At 36.0% G+C, this 26,074-nt stretch overlaps 1 protein-coding gene across 1 annotated transcript in view; it reads left to right on the top strand.

Annotated features, from left to right (window-relative positions):
• ROBO2 (roundabout guidance receptor 2) overlaps positions 1 to 26,074 on the top strand; it is an 872,799-nt gene that overhangs the window by 783,174 nt on the left and 63,551 nt on the right. Inside the window, exons 14-18 of the mRNA XM_052666711.1 lie at positions 3,278 to 3,399; positions 10,409 to 10,640; positions 16,791 to 16,915; positions 19,653 to 19,824; positions 25,851 to 26,033. Coding sequence (XP_052522671.1) covers positions 3,278 to 3,399; positions 10,409 to 10,640; positions 16,791 to 16,915; positions 19,653 to 19,824; positions 25,851 to 26,033 — 834 coding nt within the window. The remainder of the gene's footprint in view (positions 1 to 3,277; positions 3,400 to 10,408; positions 10,641 to 16,790; positions 16,916 to 19,652; positions 19,825 to 25,850; positions 26,034 to 26,074) is intronic.

The raw sequence follows: 26,074 nt of genomic DNA, 5'->3' as shown, positions 1-26,074 counted from the left end.
TCAAAATATTAATAGCAATAATAAATACAAATCATTATTGTAAAAGGAGAAAGAGCCGTTTTTTGAAAAGCTGAAGGAATAAGTTGAGGAGGGATTTCATGGCTTCACTGTCCATTGAATATTGCAACTTTTCTTCTTTCTTACTCTCCTGTTGTGGTAAGAAGACTTATGTTTTTCTTTGCACCAGCCTTTAGTCTGAATAACTTATCACTTAGTTAAAAATACAACTTTATTTGGCATTTGAATGTCAAGTGAAGATTTTTTATCTGACATACTGACAAGCAATTTGATTTCAGAAAAAACATGTCTTTTAATTAGCTACAGCATGTGTTGCATCTTCCATTTCCAGAAGCTGTTTAGCAGTCAAGCACACTGAAACATGTACAGGATTTATAGCTTCTTTGGTAACCTCCAGTTTAATGAAATTAAATCATAAAATCAATTGAAAATTAGCATAATGTTTTGATGTGATTTCTAATTATGCCTGAATTCAATTCGGGCTGACAGAGGAAGCTGACACATGCAGGAAAGCCTGTTCACAGCGACCACTGAAGAAGAGAGAAGCAGCTATAACCATACTGTATAATACTAATTTGCCACAGGTGTCTTTTGCAGCTTTAATATCTGGCATTTTATTTCCTGGTAATAAGCATAGCAAAAGGCAAGTAGTATAATTTTATGCATATTTTCATCAGTGAACTACAAGTAGACAATAAGGGGCTTTCAAAAGGCTTACCTTGAATGACTTCTGTCAAATAAGGACAGAGAAATCAGTAATTGCTGTAGGAAAAGATCTGACTTATTGGTTGGATTATTAGCAGACCAGATCATATATTAAAAAGCACTTCAAGGAAACTATCTAAAATCATGTATGAAACTATGTATAATCATGTCCTTGCAATTTAAATTACTATCTACTAGTAGAAAGTTCATGGAAGCTGTAAAATGAACTTAGAGAAAATATACCACCAATTTAAATTTAGAGATGTCTTAATTTTGATTAGGATATCTTTTTTGAGCTGCTTTTCCATGAGTCATGATTTTATTATGCCAACATTTGCTTATGGGTAGGTCAACTGCTTTCCCACTAGGAGTCTCTAGTAATGTGAATATTTCATTGCGTGACATTGCACCGTGACCATCATGTATATATGTGTTTCCAAATGAATTATGAATAAACAGAATTCCACATGTACATCTTACATTAATTTCTTACTGATATTAATCCATGTTATTCCCTTGAGTTTTACGTACTTCTTTCTATGATAAAATATATTTCATAAAGAAACACTATGTAGAAATGACTTATTCACTAAGGGAATGTAAGTATTTGGCCAGTTGTATACTACAGCATAATTTAACTTCAAATATAGGCACTGATAGATATATGTAAATTTTTATCAAGGATCACAGATTCTATGAATAGTAGTGTAAATGAATGTTCTGCAAACCAGTCTGAGTTGGTGTCTTAGAACTATTTTATTGAATCTCTCTATTTGTTAGTCACTTTGAATAGACATGATTTGCTAGATAAGCTCCTTCACTCTTGTTGACAACTGTTTTTTGTTTATATTCCTTTTGGAGACCCATGGAGCCATCTGCATTTGAGTATCAGTAGAAGCATGTGTTTCTATTGTTTATTGGTAGCTCTGAACCCATAAAATCCAGGATTATGAAGTTGAGGTATTGATTACCAGAATCAAGCTTATTTCAAAATTTGAAGGCCTGCAATTCAGATATTGTTGTCACGTTTAAGTGCTTCATTTCTAAAAGCATTATTGTTTCTTCTCAATAATATTTAGGTTAAAAAGAAAGAAAAAGTCAAATACAACATACTCACATACCCTAAGACCATCAAAGGGGAAAAAGAGGGCTTTTAAGTGTGTTTTTTCTTCTCTGTGTACATTTGATTTATCCAAAAAGACGGAAAGTGGTTTTGGCTAATGAGTCCCATGAGAAAACCAAGCAGAATTCACAAATGTGTAGGCAGGCCTGGCTATAATGTATCAGACTTTTTAGAATAAAATCTGTGCTTGTATCTTTCTGGACAAATTATCAACAAATTGAAACAGAAATAATCAATACATGTATATCTGCTTAGGAATATCTGTTTACAGATAGACAACTAATATGAACTATGACAGGAGTGGCATTGTAAGATCTTTAAAGGAGCCACTGAATGTGTTCAAACTTCATTGTCTCCTAGAAATTACCTTTATCTCTGTCTGGAGTAAAGGGAAGGGAGATGCAGGGAAGTATTGGCTAATGAACAGTTTTAGACCAACATTCTCTTTTTGATGCAGTGTAACAAAAAATGATGATATCTAAGAATTATCACTAAAAAGACATACTGAAGATATTCACATTGTACATCTCCTTCATTTTCTGATACATACTTTATATTTGCTGTTTATGGATGGTAATACAGCTTCCTTTGGTTTATCCAAAATGAGTAGCTAAAATGCAGTAACCTAAATGAGATCTTTAAGAACTAGGTACAAGGGCCACATGTGGTGCTTGGAGGTAGAATCATAGTTTTCTATAGACCTTTATACTAAGTGATCAAACTCCTTATTTTTACTAGAAGAAATAGTTTTTCCCTTCTCTTTGAAGGAGCGTTTAGCATACTCTTGAAAAGAAAATTTCCATGGTAAAGTGTTTTTATTGATCTTTCATGAAATCACAATCGTTTTGATTTAATAAATTTTTACTTTTCATATTTGTGCTAGATTTCATTATCTTATCTATAAAGGGAAAAGTCACTTTGAAAAAGAAATTGCTATTTGTTGCATTTGGTTTCTTGTGTGCATTGTATATAAAAGGAGGGAAAGTTTAGTGACAATTTGGAAACATATAATAACTAAGTGTCATGTATGCTCCAGGAAAGTTAAAAACCTGTTCATTTTCTTAAATTATGCTAGGCAGTTTGGTTCCAGATATCTGGCTGACATTATTATTATTTGAACATTGCAGAACTAGTGAATAATTGAATCTCTCTCATCACTTGCAAGATTTGAGAAAGCATTACTATCAACTCTGAATAATCACTTTAATGTATTTTTCTTTCCCGATTTCTTAAGCGGCCAAAGGTGGATGATTAGTTCGAATTTACTTGCCATGTTTGGTAGTTCACATTCGAAGCTTAGCACTCTATTGTTTTAAAAACACTGCTGTAAGAGGGTGCTTAAGTCAAGTCATTAAGCTATTCAGTAATTCCAATTGTCATGCATATTTTCTCGTTAAAATAATGCTTTCATGTGTTTGTTTTGTCTGGCAGATATCAGTCCACCAGCACAAGGTGTGGATCACAGGCAAGTCCAGAAGGAACTGGGAGATGTCATTGTACGGCTGCATAACCCCGTTGTGCTGACACCCACAACAGTTCAAGTTACCTGGACAGTAAGGCTTTCAATATAATTACCTTGCTTTACCTAATTTTGCCTATTTGTCCCTACGTTTCTTTTACTATACTGAAAAGCTCCAGTCTTGACCAGCATAATTGCTCTACTGAACTAATGTCATACAGGAATATGTGTAGATGAAACGACCTTTTCATTTTCTCCTTTAGGTCAGGCAGATTGAAGGTTTTCTCCATTCAGCTTAAAGGGAGATAGATGTCTAATTATGAAAATGAATTATGTTTAACACCATAATCTAAGGGTAATTGATCTGTGGATTTATAACTGTGGATAGCAAAAATAACTATCATCATTAAAATGTTGTATGAAAAAAACACTTTCCACTTAAAAGCATGAGAACCCCTTGAGAATACTCTATTGTTTGGTGACGCTAAAATGCAGAAATAGATTTCTATAGTGTGCTTGTTGAAAAGTAGGCAATGTTATGCTGATGCCTGATCCATGGGTAGCATCTGGTATTCTGGCATACGCCTTACCCTCAGTGAGTGGACTTCCTTTCATTACAGAAGACCAGAATGTTTCTGGCAGTACTTAGCTAACCTATTTGAGGGACCAAACTACCGGGTAGAATTTCTGAGAAGTTAAGATATAGCATATGGCTTTTAAAATTCTATGTTTCTCTTACAATCTCTTAGAAAGAGATTGTTCATAGGGCACTCCACACCACAAATAAGGGCTTTGCTTTTGGAGTATGAGTCCCAGAGGAAGGAGAGTCATGGTTAGGAAATTGAGATGAACACAATGCATTGCAACATTGCAATGCCCATCACTGCAACAGTTACATTATATAGAATGAATTCTGCTAAAGAGATATTCACAATACTCAGAAGTTTTCTTCTACAGGTAATATTATCAAGAGTTTCATGCGTACAGAGGTCTATATAATAGAATAGAAATATGGATAGATTGTGTATTATAGAAATACTGCAGTTTTTACGCATCTCAGATGTATTTATGGGGGCTTATATGTCATCTTTGTTTCAACAGATTTCAATAGTAAGGGCCAGATTAAAAATGAATGGAGAAGTGCACAAATTAGTCTTTCTTAGAAGATTATTTTAAAAATGTGTCATTGCATTTTGTTGTTGATGTTAACACTCAGCTTGTCCTTCTAAAAATACTGTCTGTTACAGCTAAATAAATCTAGGACAGACTGACTTTCTGGTCCAAGTGCCTTTGCAGAAAGACTTTTTGCCCAAGCAGATGGTTCAGTAGGTTAGAAACTTTGAATGTTAGCAACCAGTAATTGTAAACTTGAATGACATCTATGTGGTGCTTCTTCAAGTCTTTTACTGTGTGTTAGAGATAGCAGAAACAAAATTACATAGGTTTTCTCCCTATTTGTAAATGGAATTCAATTTTATACAGTGTAATAGCATTCACTGTATTATAATGAAATATTATGGTTGGAGAGTCTCTTGGTGCACTGAACTACTAATGAGCAAAAAAAATATGGCAAGTTAAGGTATATCATTAAAGATATCAGGGGTATCAGCTCATTGGAAAGATCCCTCAAAGCAGTGACAGTATGCCATCTGACAAGTGAATAGACCTGTGTAGAGATGTTTTAGAATTGCCTGAGGGAAGAAAAGCCCGCACAAAAAAAGTATCTGGAACAGCTAATTAGAAACTTAACAGCAACCAGAACAAAAACAACTAATTAACCATAGTAGCAGGAAAGCAGCCGCTCCATCCAGAGAATTAAGTTCTGTTCTTATGAAGTGGTTAGATAGCGTAGCTAGGATACAGTAGGACAGAAGAGCAGAGAGAATCGTAAGACTTCCAGTATTCAAACAATAAATGACAAGAAAATTCCTCTATTCCAGAGTTTCTGGTGTCTTGACTCCCAACAAATTTACCAATTTCTCTCTTCTTTCTGAGATGTTTTTGTTTTTTTTCTTTCTTTCCATACATATTTTTAAAATTTCAGTTTAAAATTCCATGAATAGTTTTGTTTCTGTTTTGCAATTTTAAAATGTTTAGAAATAAAATGTCTAAGTATGTGCCCATATATTTCATCTGTTTGAAAAGATTAGGCTCACAAAGCCAATGTTAAAAAGGAGTAAAAAGCTAGGTTGTCATTGTAACATAAATTTATCCCTCGTGTGCCTAAGTACTAAAGTACAACTGTAACTATCTGGTTACATAGAGTATCTGTTCTTAATAAAGCTATTCAGCATTTCTTTTATCTTCTTTATTCAGTGTGTGCTACCAGATCTTAGGAAATTCATACAACTGAAGCCCAGCATTGAATAAAAAAAATGTTAGTTTGTCTCATGTGCTTATCTGTCATGCTCTCAACTGTAACATTTGAGTGTTTCACAAATAATACTGAATTTATCATCAGAAGGATAAAACTGTGTAATAATCCCAACCGTATATCCCATAAAGGTAGACAAGGTGCCAGAGATATTTATAGTCACTGACTGTTGCCTAACTTTAAACCTCTGGCCTGATTTATTTTTATTTCTGTCAAATATATTTGCATTGTTACAGCATAATATGTACTCAAAGAACTTTTGTAGCTAACCTCAAGTATAGCTCAGCACTTTCCAGCCTCAATTTTCTCACTTTGAGCATTAAACTGGGAGTTTAATTAGTGGCCAAATTTAAGAAGTTTTCTAGTATTATGTAGGAGCCCTGTGGCATAATCAGGAAAAAATTCAGTTCTTCAGAGTGGTGAAATAATTGCTGCTTTGAAATCCCAGCTGCCTTACAGGAATTTTGAGGCTGCAGTGCAGAAGAGTAATTTATTTGCTTCTGTCTTTTAATTTGACATTGATTTTAAATGATTGTGCTTCACTGGAAGTTTGAGTTGAGCCTACTGGACAGTCTTGCAGTGTATCATCACCTTTTGTCTTGTTCCTGTCGGTAGATAAATACTAGTGCTGTTTGAATTTTTGGAGAACACTGTGAGCCTATGGAGTGATTTAACCCCAATATGTAGCTCCACTCCACCATGCTGCTTTCCAACTTCCCCTCATCAACAGAACAACAGGGAAATATGATGGAAAAAAGCTCATCGGTTAACATAAAAGCAGGCAGATCACTAACTGATTACCACCAGGGGCAGAACAGCCTCAGCATAGGGAGATTAATGTAATTTGTTGCTTGTTGGTAACAGACTAGAGCAGTGAGAACTAAAAGCAAACTAAAACCATCTCCCTCCGACATCCACCCTCTTCTATCTCATCCCCTTGAGCAGCACAGAGGAAAAGGAAACTGACTGCCAGTCAGTCAGATTGCTTCATCTCTGCCATTCCTCCATGGTCATTCTGTGTTCCTAATCCATGTGGAGTTTCCTTCCATGGGATACCATCCTTCCTGAACTAGTCCCACTTGGTCTTCCCACAGGCTGCAGCCATGTAAGCCCAATGTAGTCCATGGTATTGACCTCAGCACAGTTTGAAAGATATCTTGCACAGATGGAGAATTACTGTGTGTACTGGTTTAGGAGCAGAGTTCTTAGGATATTTTGGAGTTGAGGCTTACATACCCAAGAGCATATTGAAAATGTCTTGAGAGTGTGGATTAGCTGGATTGCCTGAATGCATCCTGTATTTGCAGCATAATCTACATTATGAGGGTGTTTTGTTTGTTTGTTTGTTTGTTTTGCCCTTTATTTCTTTTAACAAGCAAATAGCCTACAGAGTGATCGTAGTCACTGAACCTGTCTTATATTCAGTTGTGGTATGTGCAGGAAAAAAAAGAACTTTGTATTCTGCAGAAATGGAGAGCTACTGTCAGCTTTATAGATACCTCTTGCACTATACATTCATCAAAAAGAGAGAGAGCATGCAAGACCAATTATGCTTGTAGGTTGCCTTAAAGCATAGAGTCACTGCTGAACAGAACCCATCCAGTAATTGCTGTCTTCTGCCTTTTAAAGGAGCATCTGCATTTTCTGCCATCCATCTTCTGAGGTAGAAAATGTCTTTAGACCAGCACCTGTTACAGCCCTCCTTTGATGAGGGGATTCCACAGCTGCTCCTACAATTTCTAAAGCAGCTTAGAGCATCACAGATATTGTGTTCTGTGATCCCAGTACTCAGCAGAGAAAATTATTGCAATCTCTGTGATAATGCTAAGTGCTTTGTAAGAGGAAGTACATTAAAAAAAAAAAAAAAAAAAAAAAAAAAAAAAAAAAAGAGTGAGAGAGAAATGAAAATAACTAGAAATTATTAAATTCTTTCATCACATCACAGTGCACATTTCTGCAACTCTACCTACATGCAAATGTGTACTAATCCTATAGTTACTTTATGCTTAGCACAAGTGAATGCTATTCTTTAACACTAAGCATGTTGTTAGTGGCCTGCTGTTGTAGTGACATGTAATTAACACATAAGAATAGAGAAGGATGAAGTTACAAGCTTTGTAATATATATATAAGATTATTTGTATATATAGACATAAATGCATATGTATGTGTATGTATCTATGTATTTATGTGAAATACACTCATGATTTTCCTCACATATACTTTGAGCTATGTATATATGTCTCACATCTCTCTGGTTAATCTGTGTAATTATCCTGAAGTATTTTCGTACTATTCAGAAAATAAAATAAAATAAAATAAAATAAAAAAGTAAAATCCACTTGCTCAGTAAGTGAAGTGACCCCTGAGCAGCTTCACAAAAACCTGACCAAAGGAAAAGTGCCTCTTGTTTAGACTAATTGCAGGTGGGAATTAGGGACAGCTTAGTATCTTCCTTGATATTGAATACAACTAGGTGTTTATAGAAAGCATTAAAATGCATCGTATTGTCATTTTCATTCACAAGTACCCTCCTAGACCATCAACAACAGAATCACTCAATAATCTGAAATCCTAGCAGATCATTTGGCTCTGTTGTAATCAAACTTTCAACTGAAAGCACCTGTGTAAATGGCATGATTTCCGGGTTAAGCTGGTTTACTGCAACTGCAAATGACAGCCTTGTTCTACTACCACACATGTTTTCATATTGCTTATGTTGTTTAGTATTTCTAGTAAAAAAAAATTAATAGCTAGGGAAAAGAGAGATGCATGAATAATTTGAATATCATATGTAAACTGATATAAAAGTGTGATGGACTGAGAATTGCTTAGTGAAATCCAAGTGTACAGTTTTTTGTGAGTTAGTAGGTGCATTTCTCTTTGTATGATGTCATAGAAAACACTTTATATACCATTTCTTGGCAACAAACAGTTACTGTTCAGTTTACTCCTAAATTTTCAGATCTTCTGCACTGCACAGGAGTCAATAGAGCTTAAAAGGATCTGCAGCAAAAACAAAATTGAAAGTTCGAAAATAGTTATGGTGTCTTTCAGCATAACTTCTAATACAAAAGCTGGGCAAGAACCAAACTTAGTATTTAATTATTAAACATCATAGTCTCATATTGTAAGGTAGGTTGAGAAATTATATCAAGTTGCTGTTCTTACTAAATTTTATAGTAAACATGAGGTTCACAAAGTCTTTATGTCTGTAAAACATTTAATTAATGAAAGTTAAACATGGATAAAAACAATTTACTCTGATTTACAGACTCCCTTCATCTGGAAACAGCTGCTTAATGTTCTTCTTAAAAACACAGCTTGATTCTTTCAGTATTAACAAGCTATTATTGTGAGTTATATCCCTCTTTCAGTGCATAAATTCACTTAAAGTGAATGTAGAGAAGTTTATAAAATGCAAGCTTAATGTTGTTGTAACATATGTTGCAAGATTTTTAACAGTGACAGTTTTGATGAAAGACATTTCTGCTTTGCTCTCACAAATAGAGCTTTCTTCTTGCTTGTCCTGCTTTTTAATGTCTTAAGAATCTGCATCCCTTCTGAATGACTCGATAAACTATAACAAGATTATAGCAAAAGTGTAATAGACTCTGGTTTATGTTTTCAGCTTGAAATTCATTTCTTCTGAAGATAAATCAAACAAATGTATCTTTAATTCTGAAGTACCTTTGAGTTAGCAGAATGTCAACAAGGAAACCCTGTTTGTTGAATCTTGGATGTTACACAGAAATTTATCAAACTGCTAGTCATATAGTCTTTGTTACTTAATTGCATTTTCTTTGAGTATTTGACAATGCAGAAGCAGCTAGACTTGGTTTGATTTTACCTGATGGGTAAAACTTGATGGGATGTTTTGTTTGTGTTTACATGCAAACATTATAATAACTCAAATCATTATTTCAAATTGTTTTTGTTTTCAAGAGAAAATATGAATGCAACATCTTCCAGATAGAACACACTTTAGGTTTTTCCTTCAAATAAAAAATTCTACTCATAGCTACGAAAAAATTGTTAAATTTTTGTGTCTGCCTAGCAACAATTAGAATATAAAACAAAAATAACATTCCAACTCCATCTGATGGATTGAGTACATCACAACCCCAGGATGTAAAGAGACTGTTTAGACTATGAACACAAGAAACAGCACATGTTCTTAGATGTTGTTTTCTCTGCATCTGTCTTATGTTTATTTTACTTTCCCGAGCATCTCATGAAAAGATCAACTGTAAGCCAAGTAATGGAGTAACTGAAAGCATACAGGGCTTCTTCAAAGACTTGTCCTCTTCAGAAAAGAATTTGTTTTTCTTTTCTTCTCATATTTCAGCACATCAGTAGCCAAGATGTCCATAAGTTTACATGCAGTACGCATTATGCCAAAGTTCTCTTTTTTTCATTTGTTGCAGGGGTGAGAGCTTGTTTTATGATTTAAGATGGCATTTGTCATGATATATATATAACTGCAGAAAGTAAAATAGAAACGTTCTCTAACAAGTAATGTGAGAAGAATATTCCGTTAGAGACAATTAATAATGGTAAAATGGTACAAGAAGACATTTTGATTTTTAAATTTCAGCAGCATAAGTGGTTGCTAATTTTTTTCTTTTTCACAAGGGTAAAAGTATTCTAGGCAAAAGTTTTGCTTTCATTTCAAAATGTTTTGTTACTTTAGTATGTTCACTGACGTATTATTTAATGCCCTTTCTAGGTTGACCGCCAATCGCAGTTTATTCAGGGCTACCGAGTAATGTACCGCCAAACATCTGGCCTACTGTCTCCAGCTGTATGGCAGAATTTGGAGGTCAAAGTCCCAACAGAGCGCAGTGCTGTTCTAGTCAATTTGAAAAAAGGAGTCACTTACGAAATTAAAGTTCGCCCGTACTTCAATGAGTTTCAAGGAATGGACAGTGAATCAAAGTCTGCTCGTACCACAGAGGAAGGTTAGTAAAATAGTCAAATATCATTTTGGTTATTTTATGCATGCCTTCATTCAGCTCCACATGATTTCTGTTTGTTAAATATAAGGTCATCATTAAAATTCAACATCATAATCAGTTTTCTACTATAAGTATTCCCGGAGAAAGCATTTGGCCAGTTCTGTATTCTTCTAACTTCCACCTGCTCCGTATGTGCAAGTGGCTTTGAGTCTTCTAACAAGTGTATGCAGCAGACATTCTTTTACAAACAATGTTATGCAAAAGAAGACTTCGATCTGCACTTTGAAAATAAAATTCAGTTTGAAAGGCACACCACTCTATTGGTTCTGCCAGCAAAGTTCATGAAACTGCCCTATTTAGTTGTTTGCAGAGTTTTCTTAAGTACCGTTTAGATGTAAGTGAAACAGTATGCAGACATAGTGAACATTTTACATCACTGAAATGCAGAAACATTTATTCCTATGGCATGTAGTACAGTATACTTAAATATTTATGCATTTGACGACCATTTTTTATAAAATTTAAAGAGGTTGAGTTGAGATATGTAATTTTTATCCTTTTCTCTTGGTGTACAAGAAATCTATCTATCTAGAATAACCTGTGCTTGGAGAACCTGAACAGTCATCATCAACTCTGCTCTATAAAAGAAAAGTGATCACAAAAGTGAGGGTTCATCTTCTCACTTTGTATCACTGATTTCTTTCAAAACTAGCTTTGCAGCAGTCTAAACCAAGCTTTAAAAGCAATAATTTTTTTAAAAAATCTACTAAAAAGAGATTTCTATTTCTATAAAATCAATGAGAAATTAAATTTTCATTCTTAAACCTCATCTCTCCATACTGCCAGTCAGGTAACATTGTACTTTAAAGGCCACTTTCTTTATGTGCAATTTTCCACATTGTGAAGATTTTTAGAACTTTTCTTATGGGTAGTTATGTATAGCTAACAAACGAGGATCTGCTTTGTAGATGTATAGCCTTCAAGTAGTCTGTTTACAAGTATCTCTTTCAAAAAAGCAGCTTGTAACACATGTTTTTATCACAAGTCAAGTGACAGCCCCTTTATAAAATTCTTCCTTTTTTTGGGTGATAAAACGATTTACTATGAGAAAGTTAAGAAATTTGCTAGATCCTGTTCCAGAGACATTTTCCTTTAACTCCTCATATTAACTTTGTAATCATATTGGTGTTCGTGTATTTCAAAAATAGCACTAACTTGATGTTTAATAATTGTGGTTTGCTCCTCATCCAATAAAGAGAAATGGCAGTCTATTTAGAGGTGTCACACTTTCTATGTAGCCTGTGATTTCATTTCAAAAATGAGCTTTTTTAGACTTGACTTTTTTAAAATGTCAGTTGTACTATTCATAGAAAGTAATTTGGAAGAGTGATATGCATGTTTGAAATTTTTTGCAAGATGAACAACCCAGGTAAAGTACAATCAGGAGGTAGTGGCAGCTTTCTGCTGGACTGAATTTTACATGCAATGTTACTTCTGAGTCCTAGCTCCAAAAATCAATTTTGCTACAGTTAGACTTTTCCTCTGGATCGGGCATTTTTCACAGTTCAGTATCCATTCATCTCCTACCTCTTTGGCCTTGTGAAGGTAATAAATGGAATTCTGTTTGGCTGCCTCTGGAAGAGATGAGCAGCGATTTGGGTTCTTTCATATCTGTAAGAAGAAGCTGAGCACTGGAATAATTGACCTGTCAAGAAGCAGGCAAGGTGTTCTCCACAAGGCAGCAGCAAGGGAAATGAGAAAACAGGTTTAAAAATGTTATTTTTCAATGTAGTCTATTTAATAACTGCAGAGTGTCAGACAAGTGCCTTAATTTATATCATGGTGCCAGCTTACAAAGTGATATTATCATAGGAGGAGGAAGCAGAACTGTTATATACGTATGTGTGCCTACACACATAAGAGCTAAATAGAACACTTTCGTTTGTTAATTTTCACTTCTTTTTTTCACCCTTGCTATGAAGACAGATGATAATCCTTTTAGGTACATACACTACGTTAAATCTCTTCTGGAATAACTTTCTGGAGTAATATTTGTTCTGCATATTGTTTGTCACCACAAAAATATGACAATACTGGAGGTCTCCTAAGTTTTATCAGTTGCTGTCTTGTAACAGCAATCAATTCTTGCTTGCCTTACCGCAGCTCTTAAAGTGATACTTTCAGCTACATTCATCAGTTGTGATTTAATTTTGCTTACAACTTACTATCTATCCTTCAAAACCAAAAAGAGTCCACACACAGAAAATTAACTGGAATATTCCTGCAGTTTAAATGCAAATGCAAATCATTGCATTGTTTTTTTTCTTTTTCAATGATAAAGGTATTTATTTTATATATTCTTTAGTGTTTACCTCTCTCTTCTCCCTTCCCCAATGTTCCTCAGTACTTGCACATAAAACATTATATACCTGAATGTCCTAATGATGAAAGTATATACATTTCAGCACAATGTTCCATTTTACTTAAAAAAAGAAAAAAATATATAATGTTGTTTTGCTATTTTTATTACTACTGTTTGTTATTATTATTTAGTATTGTTAATATTGTACGCAGTTATTCTTGGTTTTGTTGTTACGCAATATCTTTAAAGTTTTTAAAACACTTTTTCTCTTTTGTTCTCTGTGGTTCATTTGCCATAAAATACACTAAGCAACCTTACTGTTCAACAAGGTGTAGCCCAAGGTCACCTTTTCGTGCTTTACTTGAGTTGGTTAAGAGTCAAACTATCCATAACATAGCTCTATTTTTCCCTCCAGAACTCTTTCTACCTAGCACTATTTGATTTGCAGCTGAACCTCTATCTGAAAATGTAGTTCCCAAAATGTGCAGGACTCACAAGAGTCATACATTAGGCAACTAATGTCATCTATGTGAATTTGTGCAAGGCTTTTGGCATGGTCACACACCACATCCTTATCTCTGAATTGGAGAGATATGGATTTGAAGGGTGGATAAAGAATTGGCTGGATGGTCATAGCCATAACGTTATTGTCAATGACTTTACATCCAGGTGAAGACTGGTCACAAGTAGCATCACCCAGGGATCTGTCTTGGGACTGGTGCTCTTCAACATCTTTATCAATGCAGCGTTATAGGCTTGGGGATGAGTGGCTGGATGGTTGTGAAGAAGAGAGGGACCTGGGGATGTTGGTTGATGCTCAGCTGAACATGAGCCGACAGTTTGCCCAGGTGGCCAAGAGGGCCAATGGCATCCTGACCTGCATTAGAAGTAGTGTGACCAGTAGGAGCAGGGAGGTGATCATTCCCCTGTACTCAGCACTGGTGAGGCTGCACCTCGAGTACTGTGTTCAGTTTTGGGTCTCTCACTACAGGAAAGATGTTGAGGTCATGGAGCATGTCCAGAGAAGGGCAACAAAACTGGTGAGGGGTCTGGAGCACAAGTCTTTTGAGGAGTAGCTGAGGGAGCTGAGATTGTTCAGTCTGGAGAAGAGGAGGCTCAGGGGAGACCTCATTGCACTCTACAGCTTCCTGAAGGGAGGTTGTGGTGGAGAGGGATTTGGCCTCTTCTCCCAGGCAACGAGCAGGACACAGGGAAATGGCCTCAAGTTGTATCAGAGGAGGTTTAGATTAGACATAAGGAAGAACTTTTTCTCTCAGAGAGTAGTCAGGCACTGGAATGGCTGCCCAGGGAGGTGGTGGAGTCGCCGTCCCTGGCAGTGTTCAAGAGGTGTCTGGATGATATGCTGCATGATGTGGTTTAGTAACTTGTGGTGGCAATGGTCTATGATTCTATGATTTATCAATGATATACTGTAAGATAGAGTATACCATCAGCATGTTTGCTGATCATACTAACTTGAGGGCTGCAGTCAATACAATAGAAAGAAGGGATGCCATCTGGAGGGACCTGGACAGACTTGAAAAGTGGGCCCACTAGAACCTAATGAAATTCAATTAGCCCTAGTGTAAGGTCTTGCATTTGAGTTGGGGCAATTCTAGATACAAGTACAGATTGGAAGAAGAACTCCTTGAGAGCTTCTGAAAAGGACTTGGGGGTCCTGATGGATAAAAAGCTGGATGTGAGCCATCAGTATGCTCTTGCAACCTGGAAAGCCATTGATGTACTGAGCTACAACAAAAGAGGGGCTGCTAGCAGGGAGAGGGAGAGGATTGTTACCCTCTATTTTTCCCTTATAAGGCCCCAACTGGAGTACTGTGTTCAGGCCTGGGGCCCACAGCACAAGAAGGATGCAGAGCTGTTAAGGAGGGCCATGAAGATGACCAGAGGGCTGGAGCATCTCTCCAGTTGAGCTTATTTAGAAAAGAAGACTGCAGGGTGACATAACTGCAGCCTTTCAGTACGTAAAGGGAGCCTACAAACAGGAGAGGAATCAACTCTTTGAAATGGTAGATAACAGCAGGATAAGGGGAGATGGTTTGAAGTTGAGGGAGGGAAGATTTAGGCTGGATGTCAGGAGAAAGTTCTTTACTATCAGGGGGATGAGGTGCTGGAACAGGCTGCCCAGAGATGTTGTGGTTGCCCCGTCCCTAAAGGTGTTCAAGGTGTTCAAAGCTCTGGGGAGACCTGGCTGTGATCTAATACTTGCAAGGAGCTTACAAGCAGGAGGGCAACTGGCTTTTTATACAGGTAGATAGTGATAGGACAAGGGAGAATGGATTTAAACTGAAAGAGGATAGTTTTAGGTTAGATTTTAGGAAGAAAGTTTTTATTCAGAAGGTGGTGAGACTGGCACAGGCTTCCCAGAGAAGTTGTGGATGCCTCATCTCTGAAGACTCTCATGGCCAACCTTGATGGGGTCCTAGGCAGCCTAATATAGTGGTTGGCAACCCTGCCCATGGCAGGAGAGTTGGAACTAGGTGGTCTTTAAAGTCCCTTCCGTCCAAACGATTTTATGATTCTGTAATATGTGTGTTATGTTTTTATATTTTTTTTCTTATGGAATCTTGTATGGTCCCTCCTCCCTACTTCTGATGCCACAGTTTTAAGTTGTTTAATTCAGACAGTTGGCTACTCCAGCTCTGCATGATTACCAGGGTAAGGTTTGAGCTCAGCTCCCTGAGCTTGTGCCAGGTCAAGTCTTAGAATTATCTGAATGGACAGTCTCAAAAAGGCTACTGGAAAAAATAAGTAAGTCTGTAGTGATTCCAAAAGGCTCATACTTCTGATATCCATGGCTACATCTGGTTGCATTAAGCCTAACAGATATAAAAACAAAGGAGCCAGCTACTTTGCCTGAGAGGTATGGTCCATGCAGATGGGAAAGATATGGCTAGAGTCCTGGTGCCATTTGAACATAGCAGTTAGAGTTCTCTCTGAGCAGGAATGCTCTTGATGATCAGACTGCAGTCAGGGAGTCAGAAAACCAGAGGGCAAATATATTTGAAGCTGAGATGGAGGAGAGTTTTTTGGGTTCTGATCTAATCTGTTATTCTTCAACATTTCATTTAAGATATTTTAATATCATATTAAAAGTGAAAAATACTGTTTTTTTTTAATTTTGGAAGAAAATTTTAGTAGAGTTATTACAAAAAAAAAAAAAAAAAAAGTCACCCTGGAACAGGATCTGCTGGGAGCTGAAAAATTGTCCTGGAAAGTTATCATTATACACTTGCTATATTAGTCTATATTAGAACCAAATTAGCTATATTAACTATATTACCAAATTAGCTATATTAGAACCAAAAAGGAAAGCAAACAAAACTTCCTGAACTCCCATTTCTCACAATAGTATCAGACCATGTGGGGGAAAAGGAATGAAAAGACTTTTCTGGGCAGGGGATACAATCTCACATTATGACTTGGTTGACTTAGTTGACATATGCATAGCTAACCATGTATTATGGAAAACAAATGCAAGCATGAGAATAATTTAAATGCAAGTCTTAAGAAATGCAATATCTAAATACATGAGAAGTGATTTGTATTGATTCTCCATTACCAAAGATTCCACATTTTCATTCAGTACAATGTTTCTCTTCAGAAAGGCATTTTTTCAAAGTTGTCAGTCCCTAACAAAATGTGCATACCTAGGCCTGCAGGGGCTGTGAACTTTGTATGTTCTCTGCTTGCACTTACACTTTTTAGCAAAATTTGTGCTCTAGCAAATGGATTAATGTCTTACTCCTGTTTGTTCCCTCTGTTTGGTGCAGCTCCAAGTGCCCCTCCTCAGTCTGTTACTGTCCTGACAGTTGGAAACCACAACAGCACAAGCATCAGCATCTCCTGGGATCCTCCCCCTCCAGATCACCAAAATGGAATCATCCAGGAATACAAGGTAGAAAGGATCTGTAATGGAAGGGTTGTGTGTTTTAGGAAAAAGCCTGCATGAATTACAGAACAATAGCACTGTTTACAGATTTAGATTCTGACAGCATTTACTGCCACCAATATAATTATATGGAGAAAAAGGATTGAGTGCCTAGTGGATTTTTATTTTTTTTCCCCATATAAGCAGTGCTACTGTTATTGTTAAAACCAAAAATAGCATGAGCTAGACCTGGAAGAGACTTGTAGTTGCCAACTAGTTTAAAGGTTTTATTTCTTTCTTATCTATCCTTGGAAGAAAGAGAAGGGTTTTTTTGTTTTTTTTTTTGTTTTTTTTCCTAGGGGGTTCTTTACTCCCAGAACAAGTGGTGGAGCTCCTGTCTCAAAATGTCTTCAGCCTGGTAGAAAAGCTGACAGGAAAGATACTACTCTCCCCTGCAAAAATGCTAATCTTATCACTTCAAGGTCAAAGTCAAGAACTGTAGCTTTGGGAGAATACAGGTCTTCCTTCAAGGACTATGTGTGTAAAGATTCACAACATAAAGTGCTAGCTAGATCAGGCTAGATATGCAGAGTTTGTTACTTGACTGCTTGCTGCACTTGTTGCCTTTTCTCTGCTTTTTTTTTTTTTTTTTTTTTTTTTTTTGCTGTGATGGCTGAAGTTATCCTTCCCTTATTTATCACCTTATATTTTGTAATAGTCTATTCCCCACTAAGCTTGTTTTTGCACAAGTATATTGGAAATTTTGCAGTGTGTTATTGGTGTGTGTGGAGGGAAGCCTGGAGAAAATGATCATGCTATATTCAGCATTATCACAGGCTTATAACTGTGAAACATATACAACAAATTTTCATTGTGGCTAGCTTCTATATTGAATGTGAAATTTATAACTGAAATAGAGCAGGGCAGCTTGCTTGAAAATCCCACTAAGGGCAGAAATGATAATCTTTTTGAGATGCAGACGATTATTTCACGTAGGAATATGTAATTTATTCTTCCTGATGTGTTGTAAGGGAAAACAGAATCTAGAAGGAAGAAAGTGCTTGGCTTATAACCAATTCATGTTTTAACCTCTTATGGATTATCATTTGATCAGAGGGATGCAGTAAATGTACACAGTACTTATTTTTAGCATAGCACTTGTTATATTTTGCTTTTATTTAATATTAAGATTTATTAATACCAATATGGTATTGATCTTACTTTCATATAAATAATTGTATCTTTTGCTTTAATTCATCTTGATGCTGAATGTTCTATGAGGCAACATTAACTTTCAGGCAAATAAGTAAAACACAGTCTTAAACCACAAAATATATAGATATGAAAGTCAGCTGATGGTTAATCAAAGCCACATTCCAGGTGAGTAATCAGACCTCTAGGTTGTTTAGAAAAACAGCTGGAGTCACCACCTATTACATCCCTTATTGTTAGATTAGATGGCCGCCTGATTTGTGTGCTGGCTGTGGTGAATCTAATGCAAAGAGTCTTTAGTATAAAACAACTGCTGAGGTTTCACTGGATATGTTCTAACGAATGTAGATCTGTTTCCAGCATAAGAATGAATGGAGATTCATTTATGAATTCAGTGCCTATAATTAGGAGTATTTTGTAGTTGCTGCGACTTAAGACCAGGAGAGACAAGGACTGAAAGAATGAATTGCAATAATCTCTCGCCCTAATGCATTCTGCCCTGCATGTAGCCTCTGCATGAGCTCAGAAGAACGAAAGTTTATTTTGTTCTCAAAGTCTTTCTCAGTGCTTTGCAGAAAAAAAAAAAAAAAAAGGAGGTGTGATAGAACACTGAGAAGGGTCAAAAGTAAGGGTAAAGAGAGTATAAGTATTGTTTATACACATCTATTGGTCACTGAAAGTGGTTCAACTGGTAGTGCTTTCTTCTGCTGTTGTAATTATGTATTGTACATATGATACCTTTAAGCACTGATTTTCTTAAGTATAGTGGCAGCAAATTCTTTCTTTGATCATAGAAAAGCAGTATGTGCCAAAAACAATAACTGAAAAAGAATCCCTAAGAAGTCTTAGTTTTGAAACTTCTCAGGAGAAGCCAATGGATAAATGCAGGAGAGAGAAACAACTCTGTGAAATTTTGTACCATTCTCATTATAAAATATGAATTGAGATTTAAGAATATTTTGTTGCTTCTGTTTAATTGGAAAATAATTGTGTCAGGAACTGATATCTGGATTTTTGAACAATGTATGTAATCACAATAAAGAGCAGTTTTGAGCTTACTCTGCTTTGGAAATGTCACATGCCCCTGCTGTGTAGCAAAAAGAAATAGAGGAGGATTTTGAAAGATTTTATCCCTTAATACTTTAAGAAACATTTCGCTAGTTGTCCGTATACTGTCCAGTGGAAAAATAAGAATGAAAAAATGGATTTTTTAATGAAAAGATTTGGCAGTAATCACATTACTGAATAAGATTTCAATGAAAACATAACACATCTTTTTCACTTGGATGATTCTATGTGTTTCAAAGCATGCCATAGAATTGTGCTCCATGGAGAGCCAGAGTCCAAGATGGTGTTTGCAAACAGACTTTGCAACTTGCCTGATTTTACAATAATTTGCTGAGCTCCAACTGTTCCTAGATAGTAACATTAACAAGTCCAAAATACCAAAACAGATGATTGTCATGCAAAACCTTGATATGTCATATCCATCAGCTATTGTTTATGAATACCAAGAATTTCCTATTTTTTAACACATCAACTTTTGTCCCAGATCTGGTGTCTAGGTAATGAGACTCGATTTCATATCAACAAAACAGTAGATGCAGCCATTCGATCTGTAGTAATAGGTGGCCTGTATCCAGGTATTCAGTACCGTGTAGAAGTTGCTGCAAGCACCAGTGCAGGTGTGGGAGTGAAAAGTGAGCCACAACCGATAATAATTGGTAAGTGATTGTGTATTCTGTTGTTTTGTTTTGCTTGATTTTACTTTCAGAAATGCTTTCATTAGTCACTTCTGAGAGCATAAAAGTCTGTGAGCAAAAGACAAGTTTTGAATTGAGCTTGACAGTTAGCTTTTAATGTCCCAATGCCTGCTGGCGTGGTGCCTTTTGTACAGAGTTCTCACAGCTAGCAGAGTGAGCTAGTTCTTTCTTTGCTGAGACATTATAGAAAATACAAATTATCTAGTGAAACTGATTTTTTAAAATGTATTCACCACTTTTGCAGGTTGATGGATTTATGGGACTAACAGCTAGGACTTCTTTTTCTCCTCTTCAGTTGACTGTAATATTGCTTTACCTGTACCACTGATGCATAAGGCACAGTTTACAGTTCTTTTTTGAACGTGGTGTGCCAGTGTTTCTTGGGTATCCCAAGCAGATGAGTTCGCTCTGTCAAAAAATAAGTAGCCTGTAAGCCAAATAGAGAGCAAAGGTGGTAGTAGCATCTCTGCTTTTTAAATTATTATCTTATTATTAGTTTCCATGAACGATTAATTTCTTTTACAAAAGGAAGCACAGATAATTTTTCTTTTGAGCTTTTTCTGAAGTATGAAATACAAATGCAGAAAAAAAATGAGAAGGATGAGAATAGGAAAACTATTTTTGCAAAACTGAATTGGACTGTGCACAGCAGTACCTCTTCAGACTGCTGAATACGGGGATTTTGTTACTTTCATCCGAATGTTCTAATTTAGTTATTACAAAAATGAGCTTTTTCTTGCTTGTATGTGAGTCTGTTGGTATTACACATTTTCTTTCTAGAATGTTCTGTCAGAACAGTGTCCCTAATATGAACATTTCTATTATGTGTAGGCATTTAGAAAATGTCAATTCCTATGTGTTGCTTAAATGTTTAATGATATTCAGGTTCCCATATTTAAAGACAAAAGTAGAGGTATTCCAGATTTGGATATGTTGTCAGTAGAGAAGGGAATACAAGTTACTATGGTTTTAGAAAGAGGAAGTCACAAAAATTCCAAAGCAGGTTAATGAGTATTCTAGAACTGAAAGCAAGAATTTGATGTTTTGAAAATGCAAGAAATCTGTCCTCTCATAAGCATGAGTTTTGGATCTCTGTGTAAAGAGCTTTTTTTGTGAGACTGGTTTGTCATTGCATTTGCTTTCAGCAGGCCTTTGCTTTTATCCTTACTGAAAGGGTTCCGTCCAGCTACACACTGGTCTTATTCCAGCAAAATACTTAAGCGTGTTTTAGTTTGAGCATATGAGTAGTCTTGTGCCACGTAACCTGTTATGAGTTAAACTTGCACTAAAGTGCTTTGCTGGATGATTGCCAGAATGCTTAGCTCCACATCTGCTTGCAGACCTTTATCCTGTCTTTTTCCTTAGAAAAAATGACTAGTATAATAAAGAGTTAATTGTGGGGATATTTGTATTGTTATGTGAAGGAGCAAAGGGATGCTAGGACATAGAGTACAAAAGGAATTGCCTTTTGAAGCTAAGTAAGTTTTGCATTGTTAAACTTAGTAATATTACTATTTATCCCTTTAATGAGTCCAGAATGTCTTGAACACAAGTTTTTGTCTGATAGCATCCTTATACATTTAAGAGTCTTTCACATGAAAACTAAAAGTGTTTTTTTGTTGTATTGTGTTTCTGTTCTCATTTCTCTTTTCTCTTTTGAGATCACAAAGCTAGATGTATTTATTGTTTCATAGTCTGCATCTCATTTTTCACTAGGTTATTTTTCTGTTGCTTATGAGCCATAGTCACTGGCAGTTGTCCCTCAGACTATAGATTTGATTCATAAAGGTACTACTAATTAAATGGCACAATTTCTGAAATAATTGAGTTGATCCCATTCAGTATTTGACTGAGAATCAGCAACATCAAGTAAGAAAATGAAATTTTCAGATACGTATAAAAAAAAAAATCACATAGGTTAAGTGAACAAACCTCAAAACATAGCTATGGATGGGAAAAAATTATCAAGTCATTGTATTATAATGGATTCCCATATGGCCTAGTGCCTAGCTATTTAACAACCTGCAAACAAACACTATGGAGTTCTAAATTATGGAGAGAATAGTTCAGTGATAAAAAGCAGATGAGACTTGTTGCTGAACAGTATAACTTCCATTGTCATTAAATAGACTCCAGTTTGTGATAAGCAAGATATTATTCTTAAATATAGAATGCATTCATCTAAGAAGTTATTCTGAAAATAACTAATTTTCACCATGGATAATCAATTACTGACTTCACAAACCAAGTCTAAGCATCAGGTTAATCAAAATCCAGAAAGTATAAGCAGAATATGGAGTAGGAAGTATAATATTTCTTTAATTAAAAGTATGCCACTGTTTCTGGAATTCTGTGCCCATACTTCAAACTCAGTGTTGAAAAATGCTACACAAGACTCAAAGAGAATCTAGAATAACATTTTTACTGTCATTACTGATATGCTAATTTTTTTTGCTTGGTATATCAGAAATATAACTGAGGATAACAGCAATATTGGTTAATGGTAGAGCTATTATTTCTCTTCATCAGTTGGCCTGTTCATTCTTACATTCCATCATTGGCATAATAGTATGAGGAACAGCTGCAAACTTTCACAGTAATAGGTACAATTGAATCTGATGTGTATAATTAATTTTTGGTCCGACAAATTAGTTTTGTTCTTCATTACTCTCCAATGGGAGGAAGACATTATATTTCATTATGTTTTTGTCTTCAGGAACAATGGAGCGTTACAGGTCACACACTTCCCTTGTCTATGTTCTAATTAGTTGAACTGACAGCATTGTTACAGAAACACCTGCAGTATACGAAGTATTACACTGGTACCTTGGATAGTATATATATTACTTATATAGTATACATATTACTGATTAAATACTGATTAAGTATTACACAATGAAATACAAAATGAATGCAGTTTGTTCTCCAAAACCACAACAATTATATTAGTTTTATCAAACAACAGTGGGTAATGTTCATCCATATCCATTTATTTTTTAGTCATTGAAGTCTCAAAATATATGTTATTTTGACATTTAAACAAGCTATTACTTTTTCACTCATAATTGCTAGGCAGTGAATGCTAGGCACAAACAGGCAGACTGCAAACTTCAGAAGGTAATTTGGAGACAAGTTGTACTTTCTGTTAGAAGAGATCAAGAGGAGAAGGACCACTGAGCACTCCCTCCAGGCTCTCTGGGATTTGTTGTTGTATCCTGCATCCTCAGAAGACTGCTTTCTGGCCTTAAGATAAAACTGGATTTTCTGCACTGGGACAACTTGGAAGCTTTTTCAGGATACAGTTCTTTTCTTCAGCCCAAGAGTATCTGCTCTCAGAGCTGGTGACTCTGAAGTCATCCCTGCCCTCTCTTCCCCATGGTAGCATGGCTGCCTGTTTTCTTCACCAGCAGTGTTTCCTCACCGGCCTGCTGCTATTACCTTGCCTCCAAAGGGCAAAGGAATTAACTGAAAGTTAATGGCAATTAGAGTGACATCAACTCGCATGCTGATTTCTACTAGAAAACCAATTGTGTGCTTAGAGAAGCACACTGCAGAATTCCTTTTCTATTAGTTTTACGCTTCAGCACTTCCTCTTTTAGCCCTAGGTTGCTCCTATGGGTTGTTTCCACGGGCAATAAAAAAGGAGGAAAACTGGCAAAGTTGCTTCTACTACCTCCCAGCTTTTCTTTGTCACTGTTGCTTGTTGAGTTATGTGAGTTATAGTTGATTTTTTCACAGTGGTAAGACAGCATAGGAAAGTTTGGGAAAGAGCTTAGAGAGCTTGACACCTGTAAAGCTTACCAGCATGACCCAGTATAGACTGGTACTCAAAAGGCTGTTTCTCCATTAACAAGCAACAGCATCTTTCGCCGGCGCCTGTTTGTTTGTGGGAAGCCTGTTTTGTTTCTTGAGCAGATTACTGAAAGCAAGCCAAGCTCTAGCACATCTTCAGCAGTTTGTTTGCAAAAGCAGACAGTCATCATTACTAAATATTGACATGGTGATGAAAGAGAGAAAGTTTAATAAAATCACAGAGATCATTAACGGTGTTATAGCAAAGTAATGCAGTGTATCACATTTTTTCCTGAGTAACTGAATCCACCTCTGAGCTCAGCAGAGGACCTAAGCCCATGCATTTGCTTGAACAGCACTGTGCTCAGGCCAGCGCCCACATGTGGGTACAGATTGCAGGCAGGGAAGGTACAGGCAGCTCAACACTCCGTGGGACAGGATTTCAGTTACAATCTCTCACATTTAAACTGTTGAATCCTGTGAAGAATTATCCATGGAAATACAGCTGGAAGTGTCAAGACACTCTCGTATCTATTCTGGAAAGGACCTTGTCTATTTGCTTTCAGGTGAAGCTACAGTGCTGACATAGCAGCTGTTTTGCTTAAGAAGAAAGCGGTAAATTTAACTATTACTGGATTTTGGAAGAGGACTGCATACATTTTCACAGCAAGACATAATGGTGCAATATTTCTACTAATTGCTCTGAGTGACCGTTTCAATATTTGATTATTATATTCAACTACCTCTGTGCATGCGATAGTCACAGTATTTTTTTTTCTCAGTAGTGTAGTTACTCTTGCTGCCTGAAATCTTTCTTCTGCATGCATACAGGTATTTGATAGTATCACACATACATTTCAAGGATTGAGCCATATGAATGCATTTATAAGAAATGAAGGACAATTCCTTCATCACTGTCAAAAATGTAGATGTGGGCAGTTTGTATCAAATACATATAGAATCAAGATCCTGCAAAAAAATGTATGTTCCCCATTTCCTTATTTTAAAAGTAACCATTTTTGACAGGGTGGTATTAGAAGCAGAAAGGTTCCAGCCCTGGAACGATATGTTTTAACATTTCCTCAATTGCTGTCTGCATTTTTTATGGACATTCATTTTTAAGTCAGACACCAGGCTTTTCCTTTTAGAAAAGTTACATTTTAGAGGACGTGAGTTTGTGGAGTCTCCTTCTATGGAGATATTCAGGACTTGTCTGTACGCCTACCTGTGTGATCTACTGTAGGGCACCTGCTTTCGGAAGAGGGTTGGACTCGATGATCTCTTGAGGTCCCTTCCAACTCCTGTAATACTATAAGAGGGAAAGGTAAAGAAAAAAAACCACAGCAATGGAAAATCTACTGAAATTTATGATTTTCTAAGGTAGTAGGCAAAATTAAGATGGAATATAGTTATTCTTGATGATCGCTTTAATTTATATTCCACATCATGTATATGTCTTAGAAGTTGATGTTTAGAATTATTCATGCCTATTATAGGTGAAAAAAAAAGCTATCAGTTTAGAGCTAACGGTTATCTAAGCTATTTTCTGCTTTGTGTCAAAATTGGTATGCTTAGGATTGTTTTCTCCATGAAATAATTATTGGAAAAGGCACCTTTCTTTTTCAACTAAAAGTTCATACATTTTATTATTTATTTATTGAGAGGTATAGAATGCAGCAAAAAACAACAAAAAACAAACAAACAAACAAAAAAAGAAAATGAACCCAAAAGTTAAGAGTTTTGGCTTGGTGATAACAATCAAAGAAACTGCCTTTTGATATTGTAGCAAGTCTTGCATTTGAATTTCTCATTTGATTTTTCTTTTTAGAATTGATTTCCATTCACTCATTCTACCTATAATTATATAAAAAACAGAAAAGTGTGTGTACTGTTAAAAAAAAAGTACCTGGACTGGCATCTGTGAAATTTGGGGAGTGCTATAAAGCTATATTTTCAAATAAATTTGGGCAAAATAGAGTGTGGATTTACTTACTAGAAACACTGGTTTTCAGATGTACATTAGTACTTGTTAAAGTCCTCCTACTGTGGATGATTATTTGTAGGCACATTACTGTTTTTTTCTATTTTTTCCTTTTTTTTTTTTTTTTCTATTTTATTTTAATTTCCAATATTTGGTTTCTGTTTGCATTTTGGAGTCCGTAATAGCAATGTTCTGTCAATTTTCTTTTGTGCAGGAAGCCGTAACGAAGTTGTCATCACTGAAAATAACAACAGCATAACTGAGCAAATCACTGATGTTGTCAAACAGCCTGCCTTTATAGCTGGCATCGGTGGTGCATGTTGGGTAATTCTGATGGGTTTCAGCATCTGGCTGTATTGGCGCAGAAAGAAGAGGAAGGGGCTCAGTAATTATGCTGGTAAGAACAGTAACTCTTTATTACCATCTCATCAGGTTCTG

The sequence above is a fragment of the Tympanuchus pallidicinctus genome, unplaced genomic scaffold (assembly GCF_026119805.1).
Source record: "Tympanuchus pallidicinctus isolate F22 unplaced genomic scaffold, pur_lepc_1.0 scaffold10, whole genome shotgun sequence".
Classification (NCBI taxonomy): Eukaryota; Metazoa; Chordata; class Aves; order Galliformes; family Phasianidae; genus Tympanuchus; species Tympanuchus pallidicinctus.
The sequence above is the reverse complement of the archived record's forward strand: the minus strand, read 5'-3'. Positions and strand labels throughout refer to the sequence as shown.